Source organism: Benincasa hispida, chromosome 6, assembly GCF_027475165.1.
Source record: "Benincasa hispida cultivar pf3 chromosome 6, pf3_genome.v1.1, whole genome shotgun sequence".
In the NCBI taxonomy this organism is placed as follows: Eukaryota; Viridiplantae; Streptophyta; class Magnoliopsida; order Cucurbitales; family Cucurbitaceae; genus Benincasa; species Benincasa hispida.
The window spans coordinates 30,964,035-30,989,251 of NC_143483.1; the positions used below are offsets into that span (position 1 = coordinate 30,964,035).

A 25,217-nucleotide genomic window follows, 5' to 3' on the forward strand; every position below is an offset into this window, starting at 1 on the left:
CAGATTACTGAAGAGAGATTTTTTTTTTTTTTTTTAAAAAAAAAAAGGAAAGGAGAAAGGTGGGATCACTCACAATCAAATGAGATTGCAACATGTGACATCCCAAAAATTTGATCTAAAAAAAGAAAAATATGTAAAAAAGATTATTCCCTTCTAAAATCATATTCTCAGTTTTTTTCCTTCATAAATTTAATCTCCTTTGTTTCTCCCTTGATTTAATCTCACCCATTCATTCTTTTTACCCTAAGTCTAATGGTTGATGTTAAATCCTTCAAATTTTATAATCATCAACCATCATCCTTCTAGCCATCTTCTTGAAGAAAATAGAAAATTCTCCAACACACATATTTCTCCTTTGTTCATTCTCTAAGTACTAAAAAATCACATTTCTCACATTCTATACAATTTTTATAAGTTTTATTACTAGAGAAAATTGTTGGGGTGTTATACAGTCAAACTTGTAAATTTTACCTATGTAGAGGTGATTTTGTTTATTTTATATTTTCATTGGGTTTTGTATTAATGTAGGGTACACCTTGGGTTGTGAGAAAGGGATGGTTAGATCTTAAACCAGTGAAAGGAATCCGAGTTTTTCTTTAGCCTAGGTGAAAAAAAAAAAAGGTCATATAGGTTTTATTCTCACCTGCGAGATAAATTTTCTCAGTAAAAGAAGGGGCTTCAAGAGTGGACGTAGACACATTGCCAAGCCACTATAAATTTTAGTGTCTTTTTTTTCCTAAACTCATTTTTATTTTTGTACTTAGTTTCTTTTCTAATTTTTAGATTGCATGTCAGGATTGATTTGATGCTATGCATAATTGTGACATTAGCTACTAACTTGGATTGATTGCTTGATGTTATTTTCTTAAATTAAAATTCAAGTTTAGTTATCACATTTAGAACAATAAGACTTTTAAAGTTGAAATTGGTAGACAATCTTATTCAGCCCCTTCTAGTGTTGTCAATAGATCCTACATAACTAACCTAAAATATGTACTATCTAAATACATTTGATATAAACATCCTATAAATTTTAAATAACCTCATATATATTTGAAATAAACTCATATATATAAACAAAATACATATGAAAAACGAAGAAATAAAAAATGAGATGGTGTGTGCTGAATAAATTTGAAATAAAGATTGAGAAAAGAGAACAAAAAAAAAAAAACGGTTTAGAGAAAAGTCTCCTAAAATGAAGGAGAAAAAATTAAAAAGAAGATTATGCATTAAATGAAAAAAAAATATTATGAATTAAATGAATATGGAACAACATAAACAAAAAATATCTTAACTTGGGAACAGTAATTATGAAAAATAAAAAATATATATATGATTTGAAAACATGCACTTTCCCCGCAACCAAGAAGGCAAAAGTCAATTGTCCTTATAAAAAGTAACATATAAATATAAAAAGAAACATAGAAATAGAACAAGCTCAAATTTTGCCCCTTCTTTAAGAAATGTTTCCTAAAATTTAGAAACAAGAAATGAGAATGATTATTAAACAAGCGAGTTTCTTACAAAAATGAATAATAGGAAATGAGAATGTTATCAAATGGGCCCTAAACTTTTACATCAACTTTTTATCTGCATAGACATATTTATTTTTACAAAAATCACTAATTTGGAATGTTTATTACATTAAGGGTGAAATTGAAAATTTTAGTGCTTATTTGGGATATTGAGTTGGTAATGATAGTATTGTGTTTGGGGTGCAGACTATTTTTGTATGGATTACAAAATGAGGAGAGGTAATAGTTCCAAAATAGTAAACATCGTAAACAATTAAGATTTTCAAATAGTTTTACTTAAGTGTGAGGTATAATAATTAGGAACTAAAACTATTATAATAGAAGACTCAAACATTCTAAAGACTATAATAACTAACTCAGCCCAAGATAAGTTGGGGGTCCAAATGACCCATTCAAATTTTCGGATGAAATTAAGAATTACATAATACTTTATAAACAAGTTTGTAAACTTAACTAAAATTAAAGTGTGAGATGAAAATTTTAACATTGATCATCAATTTTGATATCTATTTAATTTAAGGAGACTAAAAAAGATAAAGGATAAAATTACATTTGAAATTTAAAAATAAGAGGAAATAAATGGAGAGAGAATGTTTCTCTTAATAGCATTACTAAATGATCGTGTTTCTCTTAATAGCATTTCCAAATACTTTAAGATCATTTGGTATATTTATCTAGAATTAAAGTACAAAATGAAAAAGACCAACATTTTAATCTTCAATTTTGATGTTTATTTAGTTCAAGTACACTAAACATAATAACTAATATAAAAAATAAAAAATAGGAGAGAGACAAAATGGTAAGAGAAAGTTTTTCCCTATAGCCCAATGTTGGTTGAGTCCTTATGTTGATATCGAATTCATAACCTATGAAAATACCGATGAAGATGTTAACAAATAGATGAAAATTTAATGCCTAGATTTAAATAATTTAATAGCGTTTCATCAAGCCATAACTATAATGGTGAATTGCTCAATATGACAATTGCCAGTTCACCAATTCTCTCTCGATATTTGCATAAATTAAGCCTTGAATATTGCTTTGCAGCTGTCAATCAAGATCTCATACGAAAATTATGGAATAAATTATTTCCTTATTGCAAAGAATATTATATTGCCATATGTGTGTTATTTCCTTTATTTAAAATATTTTAGCTAGTGTATCGCTCATATAAATTCAATATCATTCTATAAAGAAAGATGCAACTTGAATAATATTTTATATTTCTAAGTTTTTTACTTTTAGAAAATATTAGAAGTAATTTGTTTTAAAAATATGATCAAAATGTATAGTGTTTTTCCATAAAATCTCATAACGAAAAAGCAAAATAAAAGTGTAACAATCTTTGGGCCCAAGACCCAAATCCACAAGCTAAAAAGTCCAAAGGTCTTCATTGACCAACACTGACCAGATTAAGGTTAAGGTGGATTTTCTTGTTTCGACGTGGTCGGTTTAGTGAACTCGATTCAACCTCTCTCATTTTGATCGAAAGAGGAAGAAGAAAAATCTTTACCATATTAAATACTCTATTATAACTCCATTAGAGGTAACTTCAATAAATTATAAACTCTTGGTACATTCTCCACTATAACTCCATTCTCATCACCAAATTGAAGGAATCGAATTCCCATGCAGAAAGCGTGTGATCTCTTTTATCCCAATTTTGATAGAGGAATTAATACATAACAAAATAATAAGACCAAATTAAGCACACATTTCTATGTTAGAAAAGGGAAGAAGATTTATACCTTTGAAGATCTAAGTCTTCAAGGTCTTCTCCTAGTCTTTAAAAAAAAAAGCAGTATCTTGTGTTTTTTGAAAGATGCGATGAATGTTGGCTTATGTCGTGCTCTAATTCCTAAATCAGATGAATGTGTTGCTCTAAACGCGATGTTTTCTTTAACTAGAACCAAGCGCAAGCCTGATTAGAATATTCTCGATGAGATTTAAGGTCGATTACAGAGACGTACGGCTATAAGATGATGAAATAATTGTTTGATCTCGACGCAGTAGGTTGTTTTTCAGGTATGCGATGAAAGTAATGTTTACTAACTAATAGAGTACTTGCACTAATGGTGGAATGGATGATGATATAGATGTGATGGCGATTACACGTACTAAATGAAATAGTATGCATTGAGAATGAATAAATATCAATATTAGACAAGATTAGAGAAAGATTCACTGACATTTTCCTAAGCAGTGCATAAGTCATGCGTTCATACGAGAAACTCATCAAATAATAAATTTCACCTTTTAGTATTTTTGAGCCATAATGTCCCATTTCTAGGATGCATGAGATGAATTTTGATTGTGATAGGTTAATTTTATCTCTAAAGTTAATTCTATTCTTGTTTAACGAGTTCCATAATCCCATACTTTCCCAAGTAGATGATTATTACCTATTTAGACCAATCTTTCAATTTGATCTAAATTTCCTACCTAGACCAATCTTGAGATTTGATCTCAATAATCATCTTACAGCATTAAACATGATGAACACCTATTTATGCATAATTTAGTAAAAAAATGTTAGTTTATCTTTCTCCACCCATTAAGAATTTAGCTGCTCCTGTTTATGAAAAGAGACGAGGATGGAAAGAATATGGAAGAAAGTGCATTCGTATTAGGATGAAAGAGTTTTCCAATCCCTGAAAACTTAAAACAAATAAAGATGACAAGAAGAATGTAAGAAAAACTAGAATTGATAATATCAAGCCGTCAATCACAATTTCTTGCTCTCTTTAGCCTTAGGTGGTTGCTGCTTCACTTAGGTTGCAACGGTGTGAAGGTCTCTCTCTCTTTTTTTAGAGAATAATTCTAAGCTTTCACATAGAATTCTTTAAGAAAAGCTCAAAGAAGTGGTGGTTATGGTGGATTTAGAATGGAAGTTTGATAGAGCTTCGGCCTCTTTCGATGATGGAAAAATCTCTATATTTTCTTCAATCTTTGAAAGGCTATTTATAGGCATTGAAAAGAAGGTTCCTTGCATCTCTCTAATGATTATGCTGACACCTCGCATTAAATTCCATGCTCTGTTGTGTCACTTGCTTTGCATCAGAGATCCATTGGCTCTGCTACGAATGTCTCATATCAACTACCAATTTATTCTATTGATTTGACTTCCACCACCCACGTGTTTGTCGTTTTCTATTTGTCGTGTTTCATCTCATCGTGTGATGCTATGCGTTGCAAAGTTGGGCGTCGAGTTGATTTCTTTTATGCATTCACATCTGCAACTTGTTTCTTTTGTCAGTTTCTTTTTCATTTCATCTGAATCTTGCATCCAAAAGTGACAATTTTATATTTTTCAAGGATTATCAGTATTGCAAGCACATGATTGCAAGATATGATTATTTGCATGAATTTCTTGTCAAGCTAATGCGTTTTTCTCTAAATTTTCTTTATTGTTTATAATAAAAAGGCAAAATAACTTGTATTTCTACAAGTTAATACAAGTTATCACAGCACGTACAATCTTGAACACGAGAAAAAATCTTCTCTGTTATTCTCTATTGGAATAAGGAGGATTGTGGGGTCCTTGTGAAGTTAGCAGGGAATTTAAATTTCACAAAGAACTCTTCTCTGGTAAATTTTTTAGTGGGAATTATGAGAGAGGAGGAGAGGTATTTCTTTTATGTTTTCTTTTTCATAAAAAACTAAGCCTTGAAAATCACCAACCTTTTAGTGCAATCACATCAGCCTTGGGAGTTAACTCTCCTCACCCCACTCCCCTACAACTACAGTGGAGTTATTAAATTAAAATATATTTAATATATTAAATTAAATATTAATTAAACCTTATCTAGTTAATCGATTAAATGTCTTATATTTAATTTAATGTGTATATGAATTATATTCTAATTACATAATTTCTCATAACCTATAGTTTTAATATGAATCTCATTCACATTCATTTAACTTATAAAATGAATATAAATCCAAATTCATATTAATTTAATATTTTAATTTAATCAAATATTAATATTCTCATATTATAAAGTTTAAATTTGAATCTAATTCAAAATTAGCTTTATATTATAACATATCTACATACATTATTATATTAATTATATCATTAACAAAAATTCCAATAAAATAATTTAAGCACTTCAAATTCTTTCAACATTAAATATCCATGTTTTAACCCATTGTAAGCAAGCTAGTAGAGGGAGCTGATGGATCTATAGTTATAAGCTCCAACGATACAAGATTAATTAATTAAACCATTTGATTACATTAATCAATATTCATTAACCATGGGGCACTCAACTAAAGACCATAGGTGCACTCCTATAAACTGTAGAATATTTACGTGTCCAATGATTTAACCATTTTATATAAGTCAATCATTCACAAGTTGTTCGTAATTACAGTTGGGTCAAATTACCATTTTACCCTTGTGATTACATTTTTCTTCTTAAGTACTACTGATCTTTTAATGAATAATTTGTTTATGATCCTCCTATAAACCAAGTCCCTATTAGGCCACTGAGAGGGTGAAGTCTCATTGTTCAAGTCCCGGAGTCAACACTTACAGAATAATCTTTCACTTACCTTTAGGACAAGGAAGAAGTGAATTCCATCATGTGTAGTTATGTTCCTAACTCCCCACTCGATATCGTCCCCAAAATGGTAGACATATTGAGTCGACAACTAAGACCACTCTCACCATACAAATCAAAGAACGAATCGCATGAGCAGGAGTTTATAACTCAGGAAAAATTAAGATCGAGTTATATGGTTATCAATTGAAATATTGATCTCTTCATTTAACGATATTATAAAGAGAGATTATATATTTCATGGTCCGGTCTTATACAAACTAATTATATATGATACCCCCGCTTACATATCTTGACATGATTTGGATTAGATCGTTTGTAACGCTTACAAGATGGACTGTATCTATGGTGTTATCAGGATAAGGTAGGATAAGACACCCAACCTTATCCATATATTATAAATTTTTTGGGTCATTACTTGAAAATAATCTACTTGTATGTCTACCTCATACTGTTCAAGTTACATTAAATAACCTCAGATCTTAATTTATTAGATTTTGAGTTATACAAATAATAAGTAACACATTTAAAAATAAATAATACTTTATTATTTATAATTTGTTTACAAAGATTTACAGACTATGAGATTTATGACATAAATCCCAACACAAATATCGTTAAATGTCGTTATTTTTTTTTCTTTTTCCCCCAGTTTTTAGCCTTTTCAACTTCTAACTTTTTCTAATTTTTCAATTTAATTTTTTTTCAGCCTTATTTTCATCCAAAAAATTTATTTTCAAGATTGAATTTGAAAAACCACAAAAAAAAACTATATTTTCATTTACACTTTTTGAATTTATTTAAATTTTGCTTCTTTTATATCATCTAAAATTTTCATTTTCGAGAATTAAAAATTTGAAAAAAAAAAATCTATATTTTATGTTTTAATCTCATTCAAATTTTTTCTATTGAATTTTCACTTCATTTCACCTCAAACTTGAATTGATATGAAATTTACTTCTTTTTCTACCATGCAAAACTTTCTTTTTAAAACAATAAAATACAAAAAAAGAACCTATATTTTAATTTCATTCAAAACTTTCCATTGAAATTTAACATTATTTCATCTCAAAATCGAATTGCTGTGAGTTTTGTTTCTTTGCATAGATTTTTGTTTGTATAATATGAAGTTGAAAATAAGGGATATACAAACACAAGGATCCCAAGGTTGAGGAAACTATTGACTATCTAGATTTGTTTGAGGTTAGGGTTGAGCTAGGTTTGGGGCTAAGCTAGGTGATGAAGAAATGATCCACTTTATATGTGGTTTAGGCTTGCGCATCTCAATGATGTTCAATATAATCCAATCATGGTCATAGAGCAAGTGAATCAGGAATTTGAGCCATAGGGAAACCTTTCATCCGTAGAAGATCCACGAATGATAATGGTCAAGTTGATCGCACTCGCTTGTTTCAAATATGGAAGGATTGTGATAGTCAATATAGACACGAATAGTATGCCTATAACAATCGTAATTATGGGTATTACAATAATAAATATATTCATTCAAGTGACTACGTTTAATTGTTATAGTGATTTAACTAGTGGGAGACAAATAACTATTTGGATTGAGTACAGAGATGCAAAGAAAATGATTCATATGTGAATTAGGTACTTGTTGATTAAGCCTCCAAGTCCTCTCCTTGTTGCCCAAATTTACCTCTCCAAACAATTAAAAGATTTCATGCATGTGTAGTTTCTCCATCTGTAACGAACAGGGCTATGGGCATAACATAACTTCTATACACGAGATGCATAACTTTCTTGTGAAAGCGACGAAGACTCATACTCATAACCTTTATAAGTATTGATAAACCCTTGCCCACCGTTGTAATCTAACCTCCTCAAGATAGGCCATCACACCAGGATATTGATAAAGCTTAGCCAAAGACATCTAAAACTCAAACATTCTATAAGCTTTCGCCGCTAGGTAAAAGTGTGAGATTGTGTCTTTATTCTTGAATTTGTCAATCGAATTGTTCCGAATATGGTATATATATAGGGCATGAAATGCATCAGAAAATATACTCGAGACAGCTTTTGCAATTGAGATGACAATATGATATAATCACTAAATTTGGAATGTCTCATATCGAAGCCTTCAAATGAGTCATGAACCAAGTCCATGATGCATCGTTCTCACCATCTACAATACTGAAGGTAATAGGATATATTATTATTGGCATAAATGTATGTTGCTATTAACAACATACCTTTGTATTTTTTGTACAAATGAGTCCCATCAACAACGATTACTAGGCGGATACAGTTCAAAAAAATCCCTGATACATGAACCAAGTACCATGAAGACGTACTTAAAGTATTATATGTCCTTTACTTCAACCTCAAAGATCATAGCTGGATTTGCAAGCTTAAGTGCCTCGCATATGCCTTAACAATAGCATATGATCTTTCCGGCAACCTCATGGGAACACCAATCCATATTCTCTAGCGCGATAAGTCTGCCTGTAACTTATGTTCACTCCATAATCTCGTCGAACGTCTTCAATTATATCCCTCGGGCGATATGTTCGACCAACTTGTTTGTATTCGGACTTGATTAAGTGTCCAATAATCCAACTTTTTACTTGATGATTACTCATTCTCATTTCAAGAGAACATGAATGTTCGCTTGGATATTTTGTCACTTTGAAGGAATCATTTTCTTTCATTTTTTTTTTGCATGGACCCCACTTGCACTCCTTCACTAAACACTGGATAGTTAGCAAGCTCTTTGTTGACTTTTTTACACGATAGCCAAAGTTCTTTCTTATTGCAATCATCGATAATTTAACTTACAAATCATATTTTGAAAAGAAAATTTGACTGACCTTTATATCCTCGTCATTCAGACAGTCATGAGGTATTGTGATGAGGTCGTCATACGATGGGCCCTCTGATGGTTTGGGTATATCTATAAATGGTTGGGTTGGAACAGTAGAATGCATTTGAACCGAAAGCATCACACCAGATGGGATGGGAGCAGGTGGGGTTGGAACATGGATGTAAGGTGTTGGAAAATTTTGTAGTCCTGAAGATTGTCCATATCCATGTTCAGTATCTAACTATGAAGTACATCTGGGTTCACTGTTGTGACCAAACCAAGCTTCACTTCGGTCATCCCCCAAGTTACATGGCTTAATATTATCATCCAGTGAAGACATGGTGTGAATATTACATGTAGGAATGGTTGCAAACCCAAAGTTTTGACTGGTTTAAATGGGTTGATTGGTTAGATTGCAATATTGGTACATATTATCTGTACTCCATGACTTTCGCAAGGTGTAACTGATACAAATAACAACATCCGAGATGCATCACTGCCTTCTAAAAAAAGTTAAGGTCTTCATCATCGATTATGTCAATTGGGGGAGCTGGAACCAATAAATTGTAATAACATTTGGTGTGTATATCAAATATATCTAGATCGATATTCAGTCGTTAGTGCATAATACTCACTAATTCACTGACTGTTTTATCATTTCTGACTTCCAGACCTTTCATATAACCTCCAACATAATTTCTTCTAGACTCATCCCAATCCCCACCAAATAGTATAAATATGTGAAGTAGCGTCATTGATATGTAATGGGATAAACAAATCTTAAGCAATATCCCACAAACGTTTAAGAAATCACCCAGTAATTGATAAGTGAATGCCCAACTACTTATAAGTGTTCGCTTAGTATTGTATATGTGATCGTATGTAAATTTATGAATGATCATTTATACAGTACTACACGATCGTTTATAAATTACTACACGTTTGTTTATAACTACCACACGATCATTTATAACTTACTACACGATCGTCTAGTAATTTATGAATGATCTTTTATATTGTAATGAAGGATTGTGTATATGTTACTATACGATCGTTCATTTAATGCTAAACGACACTTATTATGAAAGTGATCTGGGCCAAGAAATATTGTAGAATATCACTTACATTCACTCTGCTTCTGAATTTGACAATGAAAGCGATCGACGAGGATGTTGGACTGAAACTTTGAGAGAACACTCCGAGAGAACAATGGGAGAATTTTGTGGGGAGTTCGACAGAAAGTGAATACTGAGAGTGACCTTCCATTCTATTCATATAAATGTTCAATGCTATTGGTAGAATAGTAGTTGTAATGCTTTGGTGGAATATTAGTGATACATTGAATATATATTAAATGAATGCTTGAGAAATGATTGGAGGAAGAAGATTAGGGTTGGCAACGGGACCGGGGCAGGGGGCGTCCCCCGTCCCCGGCCCCGTAGGGGAAATTGTCCCCCATCTTCGCCCCCGTCTGGGAAACGGGGTCCCCGCTGGGCCCCATTCGTGGCAAACTTCAACGGAGGGGAGGGATGAGCGAGAGCAAGAGCGCGAGGGAGGGCGGGAGCGAGAGTGAGAGGAGAGGGATGTTTTGTTGCAGATTGTAGAGAGCGAGAGGGGACTGGGGAAGGGATAAAAATACATATATAAATTCGGGGTCGGGGCGGGGATACTGTCCCCATCCCCACCTCGTCTCCGGACAGGGCTCCGAATAAATTTCCTGATTTGACCCCATCCCCGATCAAACCGGGGAATCTCCATAATTGGGGATAGTTTTGAATTTTCGCATTGGCAAAAAGCAATAAAAAAGTTTTAAAGAAGAGATCCATAATTATCCAATCAATCAGCCAAAAAAAAAACCAATCAATCAGCCAAAAAAATAAACGCTTAATTCACCACTTTCTAACCCGTTGGTCAAAATATTTACTTGATTTTTTTTAAAAAAGAAATAAATAAAGCAAAAAAGCTTCCATGATTTTGGCTATGGTGGATCTCTAGCTTCGAAGAAGCATCTCCCTCTTTCTCTCTCTCTATCTCGCAAATTCAAGTTGTGGGTGTTGTACAATTGCAGCAAAGCAATGCAGATCTGATCTTCCTTTGCAATTGAGAGAGATCCCACCTTCTCAATTTCTTCTCCGATTCAGATCCCCGTTTACAAAGAACTAACTCCATCCATCCACTATCTTCTTAATCCCTTTTTCTTCAATGGGTTTGCGTTCAAACCCTACTGCAAACCTCTCTTTCTCTTCTTCTTTTCTCCTCCTTCTGCTTCTTCTTTCTCTCTTTGCCTCCCTTCAGGTATTCATCTATCATTTCTCTTCTTTTTGTTTCTTTCTTTATGCCCTTCTTATGATGGGTTTGATTTGTATTGTTTGTTGGGTGTTTTTAAGGTGTATTCTGCGGAAGTGGAGAAAGATGAGTTGGATGGACCTAAGGATCTCGGTCGTCGTAGCAAGGTGAGTACGATTCGTTATCTTTATTGTTATGCTCTGTATAAAGCGGTTTATTATGTATGTGAAATTATTGGTGGACTGTGAATCTCTGGTGCCGGCCATGCCAGGAGGGGATTTTGGGCTTTGGGGTTATATTGAGATTGAGATCTGTGTTTTTTGGCATAATTGTTTTCATTCTTGTACATTGTAAATAGAACTAACTATTGAGGTACACTCTTGAGCGTTGTAGACTTTTCACTACCTGCTTTTTTATGAAAAAGATTAAAACAATTGTAATTCCAGGGGGCCGCGAGGGAAGATGGCATTGTGGTATTTTGTACCATGTAGCTAATACCGTTTAACTAGATGGTGCTGGTTTTGTTTTGGAGAACTTGAAGAAGGCCAGTTGACATGGGTTTAGGATTTCTTAGGAGATTGTTGGGAGTGTTTCCAGAATGTGACTTTTTAGAGTTGTGTTCAATTTTTGAAGCTGTTTGAAACATATTTATTCGTATGTTTTCACTTAGTTTTATTTATATGAACTTGAAAAAATGTAATGTGGGTTAAATCACTTCATACTTAAAAAGCAATTAGTACTTGAATATGGAGTATTATTTTTGGAACTACTGAGAAAACATTTGAAATTATGTTTTCTGATATTCTTTCTTTAAAATAACAGGCATGTTTGTGAGGCACAAATGGGGAATTTTAGTAAAGTTTCCAAACAGTTTAAGCAACCAGCTATATAAACTGATTATTAGGGATTTAATAATCTTAGTTGTTTGCCCGTTCTTTTTTTTGGCATTGGCTGCTATTTTGAGTAATGGCTCTTTTGCCTTGTTTAGAGCATCTTGTTTGGCCATTCTGAAAAATAAAAGAATTCGGGATCAAAATGTGAACCCCAATTGATCATTTCCTTTTTCTTTTCGTCTTTAAATTCTAGTTTCAGTTCTTTCATGATGTTATTCTCGTCTGTATTTCCCTTCATTAGATTTCTTGGAGCAACAGTGACACGATTGCTGCAAAAAAGGATGGTGTTGACCCAGAAGATCTTAATCTTGACATGGACTCCATTGGTCTTGGAGTTTTTGACGCATTTTTTGCGAGTTTGTCGATGATAATTGTCAGTGAGGTTGGTGTAGATGATTCTATTCTCACTTATACTTTATGTGAACTTTTCCAAAATGCACTTGGGTGAATTCGTGCAGTGTCAGTTCAATTGAGCTATTGACATGAACTGAAGATTGAAGGATGGGAAATGGAAATCTTTTATCTAACTGGCTGTTTGTTCAAGTTCATTTTAACTTTTCTGGAATATTTGTGTGTAGATTGGAGATGAGACATTTATAATTGCTGCGCTTATGGCTATGCGCCACCCCAAGTCCATTGTTTTATCTGGTGCGCTCGCTGCCCTGATTGTAATGACAGTAAGTTGAATGAATCTTTCATTTTCATTTAGCTCCTAGAATAAAAATTTATTTTAAGTTTCCAACTTAGTTTTATAGTATGGTTCTGTATTTGTTTTTTCTTTTTGGATTGTTTAGCAACTGCACGCCAATATCCTCACTCTAGTGACTAATAGTAGAACTATTTCCATGTCCATTAGGTACTCTCAACTGGTTTAGGTAGGATAGTGCCGAATTTGATATCAAGGAAACATACCAATAATGCCGCTACAGGTACGTACATGGTATTTTATTCTTTTTGGAGTATATCTATTTATAGACTACTCTATGATGCTATTCATTCTATTTTGACTATATCTTTTGGGAGTATCTTTTCTAATATATATTTCCTGGTTATTACCTGACGATTCCCCTACAGTTGTAATTCCATTCATACATAGGGTTGATAATTCTGACAATTTTCTTCTGTTATTTCACTGCCTCTATTAGTTGTCACTTTTCTCTATCAACAATGAAAAGAAAAAGAAAAGAAAAGAAAAGAAAAGAAAATCTTAAGATTCGCTCATTCACTTAGTTTTAGTGGTATCTATACGTATCAGTAAATAAACTAAACTTCTATAGATAGAAAGCAGAAGATGGGTTGAATACAAAATCCTGACTTCAAATTTTCTACCTATGCAAAAGGCTTGCTACCAAGAGAAGAGCCTCCTAAAAGCATCTATACCTCAAAGGAAGAGTTCATTCGAAGAGTAAAGAGTCACTAATATCCCTACCGTCTGTAACAATAAGAAAGAGTTGGCGTCATCTGAGTGAGACCAAAAAATCTGGGTTTTTGACGCAGCTTTGGTTTCGACCAAAGGGAATTGACCTTAATAAACTTGGTTAAATTTTGGAGAAATTACCTTTTTGTCCCTAGATTTTGGGTTTAGTTTCCGTTGGTCCCTAGGATTCACAATGTTACACTTTTACCCCTTAGTTTTGAATTTGATTTCTATTTTATTCCTAGATTTTCAAATTTTACATTTTTATTTTTTATCTGAATTTTAAGTTTTGTTTCTATTGCCGCTAGTGCTGCAAGACGCAAGTATGCTTTTAACTTTGATTTTTCATTAAATACTCACTTTTAATCCTTATTATTAATGTCTATTAATTAATTTAAAAGAATTAAATTAGTTTTCACTGATTTTCCGTCATTATTAAAATTAATTAAATATTTTCACATCAAAATTATTTTAAATTAGTTAACTAAAAGTTGCCATCAATTACCAAAGTGAGTATTAATAAAAACTCAAGGGTAAAAGTATAAAGTATTGAAACCTAGGGACCAAATGAAACTAAAGTCAAAACTCAGGTTAAAAATATAACATTTTGAAACCATCATTGGTTGGTCCAGTGGTAAATATGAGGGCATGATCTCGATAAAGAGTTAAGAAGTCATGGATGCAATCCATGGTGGTAACCTACATAGGAGTTGATATCCTACGAGTTTCATTGACACCCAAATGTTGTAGGGTCAGATAAGCGATCCCGTGAGACTAGTCAAGGTGTACGTAAGCTGGTCGGGATGCTCACGGATATCAAAAATAAAAAATGGTAACATTTTGAAATCTAGGGATTAAATGGAAATTAAACTAAAAATCAAGGGTAAAAGTGTAACTTTTTGAAATTTAGAGACTAAATGGAAACTAGACTCAATAGGGATTAAAATTCCCTTAAATTTTTGTTTCACTTAATTTTTTGAATGAATCAAATCAATTATTATAATTGATGCAATACAATAATTCAAAAAGTTGGTCAGAAATCTGAATCATACGTCCATACTAAACTGGAATTGAATTAAACCACCTTCCTATGGCTAGTTAATCAACTTAACTAGTTTAAACTAGTTTGGTCCAGTTAAAACTGTGAACTAATCAACGTGTCAAGATAGTTCTAGAATTAAATTGGCTTGGGTTTAAATGCAACTCTGGTTTCAACCAAACAGTATTTGACTCAATCAACCTTGATTAACCTTTTGTTTCATTTCATTTTTCAGTGAATTTAAATGATCAAATTAGTTCTTGGGTTATTTCTATACAATCCTTCTTAGAAGGAAATATTTCTTCAAAATCTCGGTATCAAGATTATCGTACTAACTTGAATACACATGTCTTAGATTTATGTACAAGAAACCTGTAGGGCGCTATTTTTCCAATGAAAGTGCGATTCGTGGTTTCGGGTTTGGGTTCAAGTTTTACCCTTAGAAGGTGGTACTACCACTTTAGCTGAACCTCCATACTTTCAGGTATTTAACTGAAGGTACTAACCCACTTTTTTTGACGATGGATTTATTTAATTCAATATTTTAAATTAATCAATTAAATAAGTTAGCCACAGTGGCATACTGATATCACATTAATGCAAACCCTTCTTTCTTACGTCTTATGAACTTAACAAGCTTAGTGAATTCAAACGATGAATAAGATAAAACTTGTAGGAGCCATCCCTGCACTTTTTGTACATTCACATATTAAATTTAAATTGACGCATCGCTTAAACTACTACGGCCTGTTATTTTGGGCTGTTGTTGTAATGGTACCTTTTCCAGATGATGAGGCTACATTTATAGTTTTACTTGCTAACCGTGACTCTGTCTAAGTTGCATACTTCTGCTAGAGTCTTTATTTTTGTTTGTTTCTTCTGATATCGATTATAGTGATGTCAGCCTATGTTTTTATATTGTTTTCTGCAGTTCTGTATGCTTTTTTTGGATTGCGGTTACTTTACATTGCTTGGAGATCCAAATCAGAGAAATCTTCAACTAAAAAGGAAATGGAAGAAGTATGCTATCGTTGACATCTTCTTGCAGTTTGATGCTTGTGCTTTATTTTCTGTGGAGTTATGGATTCGTGTCTGCATTTTTCTTTGTTGTCTGATATTAGTTTCTAGTCGTGAAGCTCCTTATTTCTATTGGACATTTTTTATAAAAGATTTGGTGATTCACCACCCATATTATGAAGATAATCATAATACAGATGTTTGGTAGTTTATCTTTTTCCCCTGTTTTTAATAGCATTTATTTGAGGCATTTATCTGTTATTTAATAAATAGAACTACAGTGTGAAACGGATAGATGGCTAATTCAATACTGGAGGGGCCATGTTTAGTATGCCTGATTTCGATGTTTACATGGTGGACTGTTATATTCCTTATATACACGTCTATATATCCATAACCCTTTCCCATGTCTAGATTTTGTTAGGACACCCCCTAACAAGAACACTCGAGAACTCAAGAACACGAAGAACAAACAAATATATCTATGTAATTCACGTGTCCCCATCATGTTATCTCACTTTTTAAGAAAGCATATGGTTGTTTTAGTTTTAGCCCTATATGGAATTTATCTTTAGGATCATGAATTTATATTGTCTAGCCTTTCCTCGTTTGTTAGTATCGGTTGATGGTCTTTGTTCAGTCAATGTGAGAATGGCTTCTTGCTTTCTTGTATACTCTTATTCGCTAAATTGACTTCTAATCATGTGTTCAGGTAGAGGAGAAACTTGAGGCTGGACAATCCAAGACGACCTTCCGCCGCTTCTTTCTGCGATTTTGCACACCCATATTCTTGGAGGTCCACCAACTAATATATCACTGATTTAACATTAAAATTTACCTCATTGTTCCATTAGTTTCATATATATAATTCCTAAGCTGATTTTGGAGATCGTTTTGGCTTTGCAGTCATTTATATTGACATTTCTTGCTGAATGGGGGGATCGGAGTCAAATAGCAACAATTGCTGTAAGTTCTTTCATAGAATCTTATATTTAGTTGACCATCATGGGTTGACCTAGTGGTAGTAGGAACATAAAAAAAAAAAGAACCAAAGGGCTAAGGGGTCATGAGTCAATTCATGGTGGCCACCTACCTAAGATTTAATATCCTATGAGATTAGTCAAGGTGCACATAAGTTGGTTTAGACGCTCACAAATATATATTAAAAAAAAAGAATCGTATACTTAGTTTGGTATCTTCTGGACCAGTTTCCAATTTTTTTACTTCTATGGAAGTTTGATTTAACCATGGTTTCGATAGTTTTTATATTCTAGAAGCAATAACCATACCTCGCTTTTAATTTTCATTAATCATTTAGCATAAATCTGAATTGATATTGAAACTTGAAATCTAACTATTACACGTGACTTGAAAGATAGGAAGAAAAGACGACGGCTCTATGAGGTTTATGTTCAATGATGTACCAAAAAACTAATAGGCATATTGGTAGAACTGTTTTTTTATAACCATTATATTCAAAATGTTGAAAAGAAGCATTTAAACCATAACTACTGTATCTAATGAAATAAAAGATCAAGAAGACTTTAAGCCATAACTACTTTACTTAAGAATGAACCATATTGAGTTGAAATGTGTGGGGGTCTGTATCGCAGCTAGCAACACACAAAAATGCACTTGGAGTGGCTGTGGGAGCCATATTGGGGCATTCAATTTGTACATCAATGGCTGTGATTGGTGGAAGCATGTTGGCATCAAAGATATCCCAAGGCACAGTTGCAACTGTTGGAGGCTTGCTCTTCCTTGGCTTCTCCTTGTCTTCCTATTTTTTCCCTCCTCTATGAAAAGCTTTAACCCCAATCGTTCACCTGTTTGTATGTCATTTTGTCTTTCTAAATTCTTTCCAACCTTTTTTTTTCCTTCCTTTTTTTTTTTTTACATTTTTAATAGTTTGGAGAAGTCAGATATTTCTTGGCCCTTGGTCTAGCATACACAAGTATATTTATGTACCGATTCTAACTCTATAGTTCAAAAGCAAATTCATATAGAGCCTTTTTGTACTCACATAAATTGGGGTTTTTTCCTTTTTCTTTTTCAATCTTTTGGTATGGATGACTTAAATTTTGGATTCTTAGTGGTATATGCACTAAAATTTAAAAATAATGAGGTAGGACTCTTTGTCATTGTCACAACGTAGTAAGAGTATGTAAATTATCTACAACAATTTGTCATTGTTTGAGCACACGACATGTTTGAGAGTGGTTTTAAAAGTGATTCTAAAATAGTTAAAATCACTCCCAAGATTATTCACAAACATATATTAAGAGTTTGTTGATCATCCATATTATTTCTCACGCATAATTAATGAAGAGTTGTTGAAATTGGAGTTAAAAAGAGAAATAGCATTTTTCAAATTTTTATATTATCCATATTATTTTTCACACACAATTAATTAAGAGTTGTTGAAATTGCAAGAGAAATAGTATTTTTTTTAAAATTTTTATATTGGAAAATAGCAAAATGTATATAGGTTAGGAAAAATAGCAATGAATTTGAATTTAGTTCATTATTAATCATTATATTGCAAAAATTCCTAAAAAGTATCTACAGTTAGTTTATTTCACAAATACATATTTTTTAAAGTCATAACAACCTAGGTTTTAATTGGTATTTAAAATATATTTTATTTATAGAAAATAAGATTTGATTTAACCTTATAAAAACTAAGATATGGTTCAACCTCTTGAAAAATTAAAATATTATGTAAACATTTAAAATAAATAGTTGATCTAACAACATCCAAAATATATGAAGATTAACGGTATAACTCTTCAAGATTAAAACACAAAAACCGAACTCCAAAGCTGAAGAGACCCCTGAAGAGACCATTCATTACAAATTAAGATCGATTGGCATAAAACAAAAATTAATTAGAGTGTAAACCATAGGGAAAGAAAGGTAAGATTTGCGACAACACAAAAAATGTTAAGAGAATGGGATGATTACAAGAGAGGGAAAACAAACTCACTTCCAGGGACCATTAATAACAGATCAACAATGGCATGAAGATTTTAATTGAAACGAGATAAAAAAATTTTTAAAAAAAATAAAGGAAAAAAATGAAACAAGATGAAGATATTAGATTTTCAAAAAGAGGGGATATTCAATTTTCAAATGAAGATATGTGATTTCAAAAGATTTTTTTGAACAAGAATTTAAAAGAATTTTAGATTTAAAATTTTGGGGGTTACTTCAAATATTTGAATATCAATATTTAACTACATTAAAATTAAATATATTGTTGAGGACATTTTAGGATAAAAGAAAGTTATCATCCGCAAATGAGTTCTTGAGTTGTTTTGCCAAAATTATGAAGTTCTTTTGACCAAATTCACAAATGGAACATAAAAAGATGTATGTAATCCAATTTTTCTTTTCTCTAATAGACATTTATTAAAATGGTATTATATTGTAATGGATGATTCTTTGAAAATTGTGTGATGTTCATTAGTTAATTACATTGTAATTTTAATATGTTGTTGAAAAAAAATTGGTGAACAACGAAAGAAGCAAATAATAACTATTTATTGGATAGTTGATAATTCTGTAAAATAAGAGATTGAAATTACTGAGAATAAAAAATAATTATTCATTAATACTTCTCTTCTTCTTCATCTTTCGATTTCAAATTTACAATCTTTATTTCGTCTTATCAAGCCTCAATCGCACTATGTTTTGCCGATGAGCTCGTCTAAAAAGGCTTTGTTGCTGCTTCTAAATCTCTCCATGGTCAGGACGACCTCTATGGTTAGGACAACGAGTTCACCATGTGATACAGTACCCATTGAACCGAGGAATTACAACACAAAAACACTTCATACCACACCAAGTTAAATGAAACCATTGTAGACTACTTGACAATCCAATCCACAAAAGAATTTCCTGAAAAACAAATTCCTAGAACAAAGATGCACCGATCATTCGAAGTGGACAAGACGCCCCTCCACGTCGAAGGTGACATCGCAAAATCCATAGAAATCTAAACGCCATCTATATTAGGTTTGAACCAGTCAAAAGAACCCGTGATCAATTGCGAAGGAGGAGAATGGTTAATCGTCAATTTAAATTTTTTAAATTGTATTTGGATAACAATATTAGAAATAAATCTAAAAAAAATATTAAAAGGGGTCTTTTCAAATTTAATAAAAAGGCCCAAACTATTTACAGTGTATAGCAAAATTTAAAAAGAACCCAAAACTGGTAGAAGAAAGTCCAAAATAGTGAAATACCAAAACTATCCCTGCCCAAGATCGCGACCCGATAACGATTAAATCGAACTATTCAAATTCTCCTGATACCTACGTCCGTCTTCCATGTCTTCTTCTTACAACGATAAAAGATCTCTGTCTATCGCCCTCTATCACGCTGCTTCTACCTCCGTTCCTTATTTTTTATCCCGCCGTTTTCTATCTCAACAACAAAAGTTCTCTGTTGGCTTCTACCAATACTCACGATGCTTCATCTTCATCTTCTTCTCCGTTGCTACTTTCAATTTTTCAAGGTTACAATCTATCATCATATCCTCAAGGTAATAATCATTCTCTTTTCTTGTCATTTCATTAATTCTTCTTTTTAATCATACTTATTAAACATTATTGAACCTAATTTTGTTAATGATAAGCAAAAAATGGTCAAAGTTGATGGAAGCAAAGGCAAAGGAAGGAAAATAATGAAAGACGAATCATCAATAATCAGAGGAAAAGCAAACAAATCTGAAGAGAAGAAGAAGGTGATAGAGCACTATCTCCGTTTATCTAAGATAGACAGAGGTAGGACACTATTTCCGTCTATCTCAGATAGACAATGAGATAAATAGTAATATACTTCAATGGTAAACATTAATATTTGTTTCTATAGTTTCTATATGGTTTGCACTCTATATTTGTTTAGTTGAGTATTATTGTTGACAACTTTAAATTGAGTTAGACAAAGATAGAGCACAATCTTTGTCTATTTGAGATAGACTCAGATAGACAGTGATAGAGCACTATTTCTATCTATCTCAGATAGAAAGAGATAGAGCAGATAGACAGAGATACTACTCTACCTCTTTTTATCTGAGATAGACAGTGATAGATATTGTTAAATATTATTGATAGTTATCTTAATAGTTGTTGGTGTCATTCAAATTTTACTTTCTAATATATTGTTAAATTTATCTTTTCAACAGGTAGAACATGAATTGATCATGGAAAATGAGAACAGACACTTAAGAGTTACAATCTACTTTAGTGTAGAGGTCTTAAATTTGATAAGAACAAAGTTAGATGAAACAATTTTCCAAAAGTTTTAAATGACCTATTTGGACACTTTATTAATATTAAAATGGCCAAAATACCCGACCAATTCCTCAATACTTAGTAAGAAGACAATGCTATACAAAGAAGCCAAATTTCCTTGCATTTAACTTCAATGGCCATATAGTATAATTTGGATTGAAGGAATTTTTTTAGTAATTGGATTGAGAGGCCACAAATCCCCTCAATTAGATTTAGGCTAAAGAAAAGTGTCTGAACTTAGGAACACTTTTTTTTCTTCATGACGATCATATAACTAAGAGAGATATAGAGAGAACTTCAAAGCATTGCACAATGAGGAGGAAGAGTCGTTGAAAATTAAATTAGCCAATCTCTACATCCTAGAAACTCGTTTAATCCCCAAGCAACAACATAACCATGTCAATTTCAAATATCTAGACATTTTGGATGATGAACAAGTCTTCAAAGACTATCCTTGGGGAAGATTGTCTTACAACCTAACCTATCAATTTTTTAAGAGAGCACCATATATTGAGAAGGTTGTTGTCTACTTTCAAGGATTCCCATTAGCATTAGTTTATTGTGCTTTTGAGACAATCCCAAAACTTTTTAGATTTAGATGTTGGATTTGGAAGGAAACTTGGAATCAAAGGTCCAAGAATCATCACATGGGAGTGTTTGGTGTTAGACGAATGGAGGACTCTAAATAAGGGCATTTTCAAAACCGAAGATATAAGTAATTTCTTAAATGAGAACATTTTCATCGTCTATCGTTTTAAAGATAGATAGTGATAGTGTTCTATCTCTATCTATCATTGATAGACACTGATAGACTACTATCACTATCTATAACTGATGATGCTAGTTTTTTTTTCCTCTAATAATTTAACTTTTGTTCACTCGTAGTTTTGCATGACAAAACTGCATCCAATAGAAGAAGAATGTCAATTAATTTTCAAATATTTCATAGAAGTTGAGGAGGAGCAAATAGAATAATACGAAATTAGTGAATTAAGAAAAGGCCAACAAATAATAGTAGAAGATAAAAAACTTTTAAAATAAGACCAAGAAGAAATCAAAACGATGCTAAAGTCAATTACGGAAACCCTGAATTGTAGACTTCCATTAGAAAATCTTCCATAACAACAAGAGCATGAAGAAGGCGAGGAAAAAAAATGAAGCTCCTTCTCTTAGCCTTCGAATATTGAAAGAAAGTCATGATCCTGGTACAATGGTTGACTATGTAACAACATATTAATCTGGGGTAAGTATCTGGTTTGTCATATACTATTTTTTTTTCATATTTATTAACTAAATTGCTTTTCTTGGTAGATCCAAGTTGAAAATGACAGTCAAAGGGAAAGGCAAAGAGAGGTTTGTATGTATGATAGACAGTGATAGTCTTAATATTATATATTTTAAGTTTCTAACTTTTTTAGATAGAAAAAAATATATTCTTAGATAGAAAAAAATAACAGATTATTTTCTTGTAGGAAACTGGGATGCAGACCCAACAACTTGAAATATAATATAATTTAGATATGATTCCAACTACAGATTTGGAAACACCCTAAACACAACTGTTGTGAGGTTTGATTCTTTTCTTAATCTACTTTTTGTTCAAATATAAGAGATATGATAATAATAGTCCTCTGTAACTTTGTATCTCAGATAGACAATCTCACATAGACTCTGATAGAGGTTTATCATTGTTTATCTTAGATAGACAATGATAGTTCTCTATCAGTGTCTATCTAGGATAGACAGACATAGAGCACTATCAGTGTCTATCTGGGATAGACCAAGATTGAACACTATCTCTATCCGAGATAGACCGAGATAGAAAACTATCTCTGTCTATTCGAGATAGACAATGATAGTCTTCTAACCCTATCACTTGATAGATAGTGATAGACAACTATCACTTGATTGACAATGATAAACATCTAACCCTATCTATTTGAGATAGGCAGTAATATACAACTATCACTTGATAGATAGTGATAGACATCTAACCCTATCTATCTGAGATAGGCATGTTGAGGTTGATGCCCTAAAGTCTCTTCCACTTGTTTATCGCCTACACGACTCATTTTTCCTCCATCCTCTATCAAATTCACCAAAGCTCACCCTTTGAGTTTTTACTCCGAGAATACCCGGGGCTCATTATGGTGGTGTCGTCCCCATTGCGGCATTCGTGTTCGCATTGATCGTGCTGTTACAGTCGACGTTTCCGTCGGGCGTTGGTAGATCTCTTGGAGGGTTTCCGTTGCGTTGGAGTTCCGGAGTGTGAAGACAGTCTTCAACTGGTATGGAACTCTATCCCTTATGATTCTGTTTGTTCTTAGCATGCCGATAATTAGATTGATTTGCATAACTGTTTGTGATGAATGTATATTGTTTATATTTCGGTTACGATGAGATCAAAGCGATACGAACACGCTCAAGGAACTCTCAGTATGAGATCCTTCAAGGCAATGATAGACAACTATCATTGTTTACTACGATAGACAGTGATAGAAATTTACTAAGCAAAATGGATCATACCTAGATTCATTTCATTCAACTTTTCAACTGCATCACCTTTTAACATCTTTACTATGTGTTCTTTTGCCTTCTAAACTTTTTGATAAATTATATTAACTCCAAGTTTTGTATGGGCCTTATGGATAATGTCTCTAGGAATGGATTGATCAATAGACATGAACCTAAAATCATCAATCAAGCAATTGCCAATTACTGATGAAGAATCTTGCCTATGACAACTCTGAGTTGTGTTTAATGGACAGTCATGCTTAGAAATATACTTCCTAAGTATCCACAACGTACTGTTCTTATACCGAGATGCCCTAATATATCAATTACAGCCTTCTTGTAAACATTTAAACTAAACAGACTTTGAATTTATTGAAAATTATTCTTCACCGCATTTATGTAAAAAAAAACTTTGAAAGTACTTCTTTACTTTGAAATACACTTTTTACCTTCAAATCACCATAAAACAATATCTCTTATAACTTCATCATTTGAAGAAGAAGAAGAACTTAAATATAACATTCTATCACCATTGTCACCTACACTACTAATAGCACCCACACCACTAATAGTGGTAAAAGACCCTTCCAAAGAACAAACACTTACATGAGCAACTAATGGATGTCTGCTGATTGCATCTTTAGCCAAAGTCAGATACCAAAAAGTATCTTTGTCTATAAGTGCTAGACAAAGATAGAGCTCTATCAATATCTATTAGATAGACACTGATAGAGTTTTATCTTTGTCTATGACTATAGATATGCATAGTGATAAACACTATCTATGTATATCTCTATCTATCCAATGTTCCAACCATATAAGCTATTATAAATGGAGTAAAGATCAATCAAAGATAGAGTTCTATCTTTGTTTATCATAGATAGACGAAGATAGACGTCTATATCTGTCTATCTGATATAGACAAAGATAAAATTCTATATTTGTCTATCCCTACTAGACAAAGATAAACATCTATACCTATCTATCTGAGATAGATAGGGATAAAGCACTATCTCTGTCTAAGACAGACAAATAATAATACAATACATCATCAATCATTTATGCACTTTCAGTAATAAGATGTTGAACTAATTTGGAATTTTAAGACTTCAATGTTTCAACCATATAAGCTATTATAAATGGAGTAAAAATCAATCAAAGATGGAGTTCTATCTTTATAATCAAAGATAGAGTTCTATCCTTGATAGACAAATATAGGTGTCTATCTGAGATAGATAGAGGTAGAGCACTCACTTTGTCTATATCGACTCCTTTTGATCCAATCCTATACTAATTTGGAATTTTCGACTAACTGGCTTCCAGAATAGCTTCGCAATGTTATATGCAACAACTTGTTGGAATTGTGGAGCAAAAGTTCAATAACTTGGTTTATGAATTGGTGCAAGAATAGTCGTTGTCCTCTGAGTTTTTTTTTTTTTTTTTTTTTTTTTTAATGTTTTCTTTGCAGAATAAAGCATTAAAGTGAAGAGAATACTAAGAAATTCGAAGAAGAAGAACCGTTCTTCACTCGACAACACAATGTGAGACATTACAAGGCAACGAAAAAAGGAGAAGAAGATGTACTTTTGTGATCTATCGAATCGACAAAGAAGAATAAAACCTCTGAGCTGTGTGGTGACAATGAATGATCAATTGAATTGAAATCAAACAAGAAAATGAATTGAAATCGGCGATGAATAGAATTGAATGAAATTGTTTTGGAATTAAATAAAAATGAAGCGAAGAAGAAGAAGGAAAATCACCGTAGGAAATCGAGAGTAGTTTTGGATTTTTTTTTAAAAATATCCGTTGATATGATTTTTTGCC

At 32.4% G+C, this 25,217-nt stretch overlaps 1 protein-coding gene across 1 annotated transcript; it reads left to right on the forward strand.

Moving 5' to 3' along the window:
* Window positions 1–10,760: 10,760 nt before the first annotated feature.
* LOC120079443 (GDT1-like protein 4) lies at window positions 10,761–17,607 on the forward strand. Its single transcript, XM_039033622.2, has 9 exons — window positions 10,761–11,222; window positions 11,315–11,380; window positions 12,348–12,488; window positions 12,685–12,783; window positions 12,963–13,035; window positions 15,494–15,582; window positions 16,292–16,375; window positions 16,486–16,545; window positions 17,193–17,607. Exons 1-9 carry the CDS (start codon window positions 11,130–11,132, stop codon window positions 17,379–17,381), a joined length of 894 nt encoding a protein of 297 aa, XP_038889550.1. The 5' UTR covers window positions 10,761–11,129; the 3' UTR covers window positions 17,382–17,607.
* The last annotated feature ends 7,610 nt before the right edge of the window (window positions 17,608–25,217 follow it).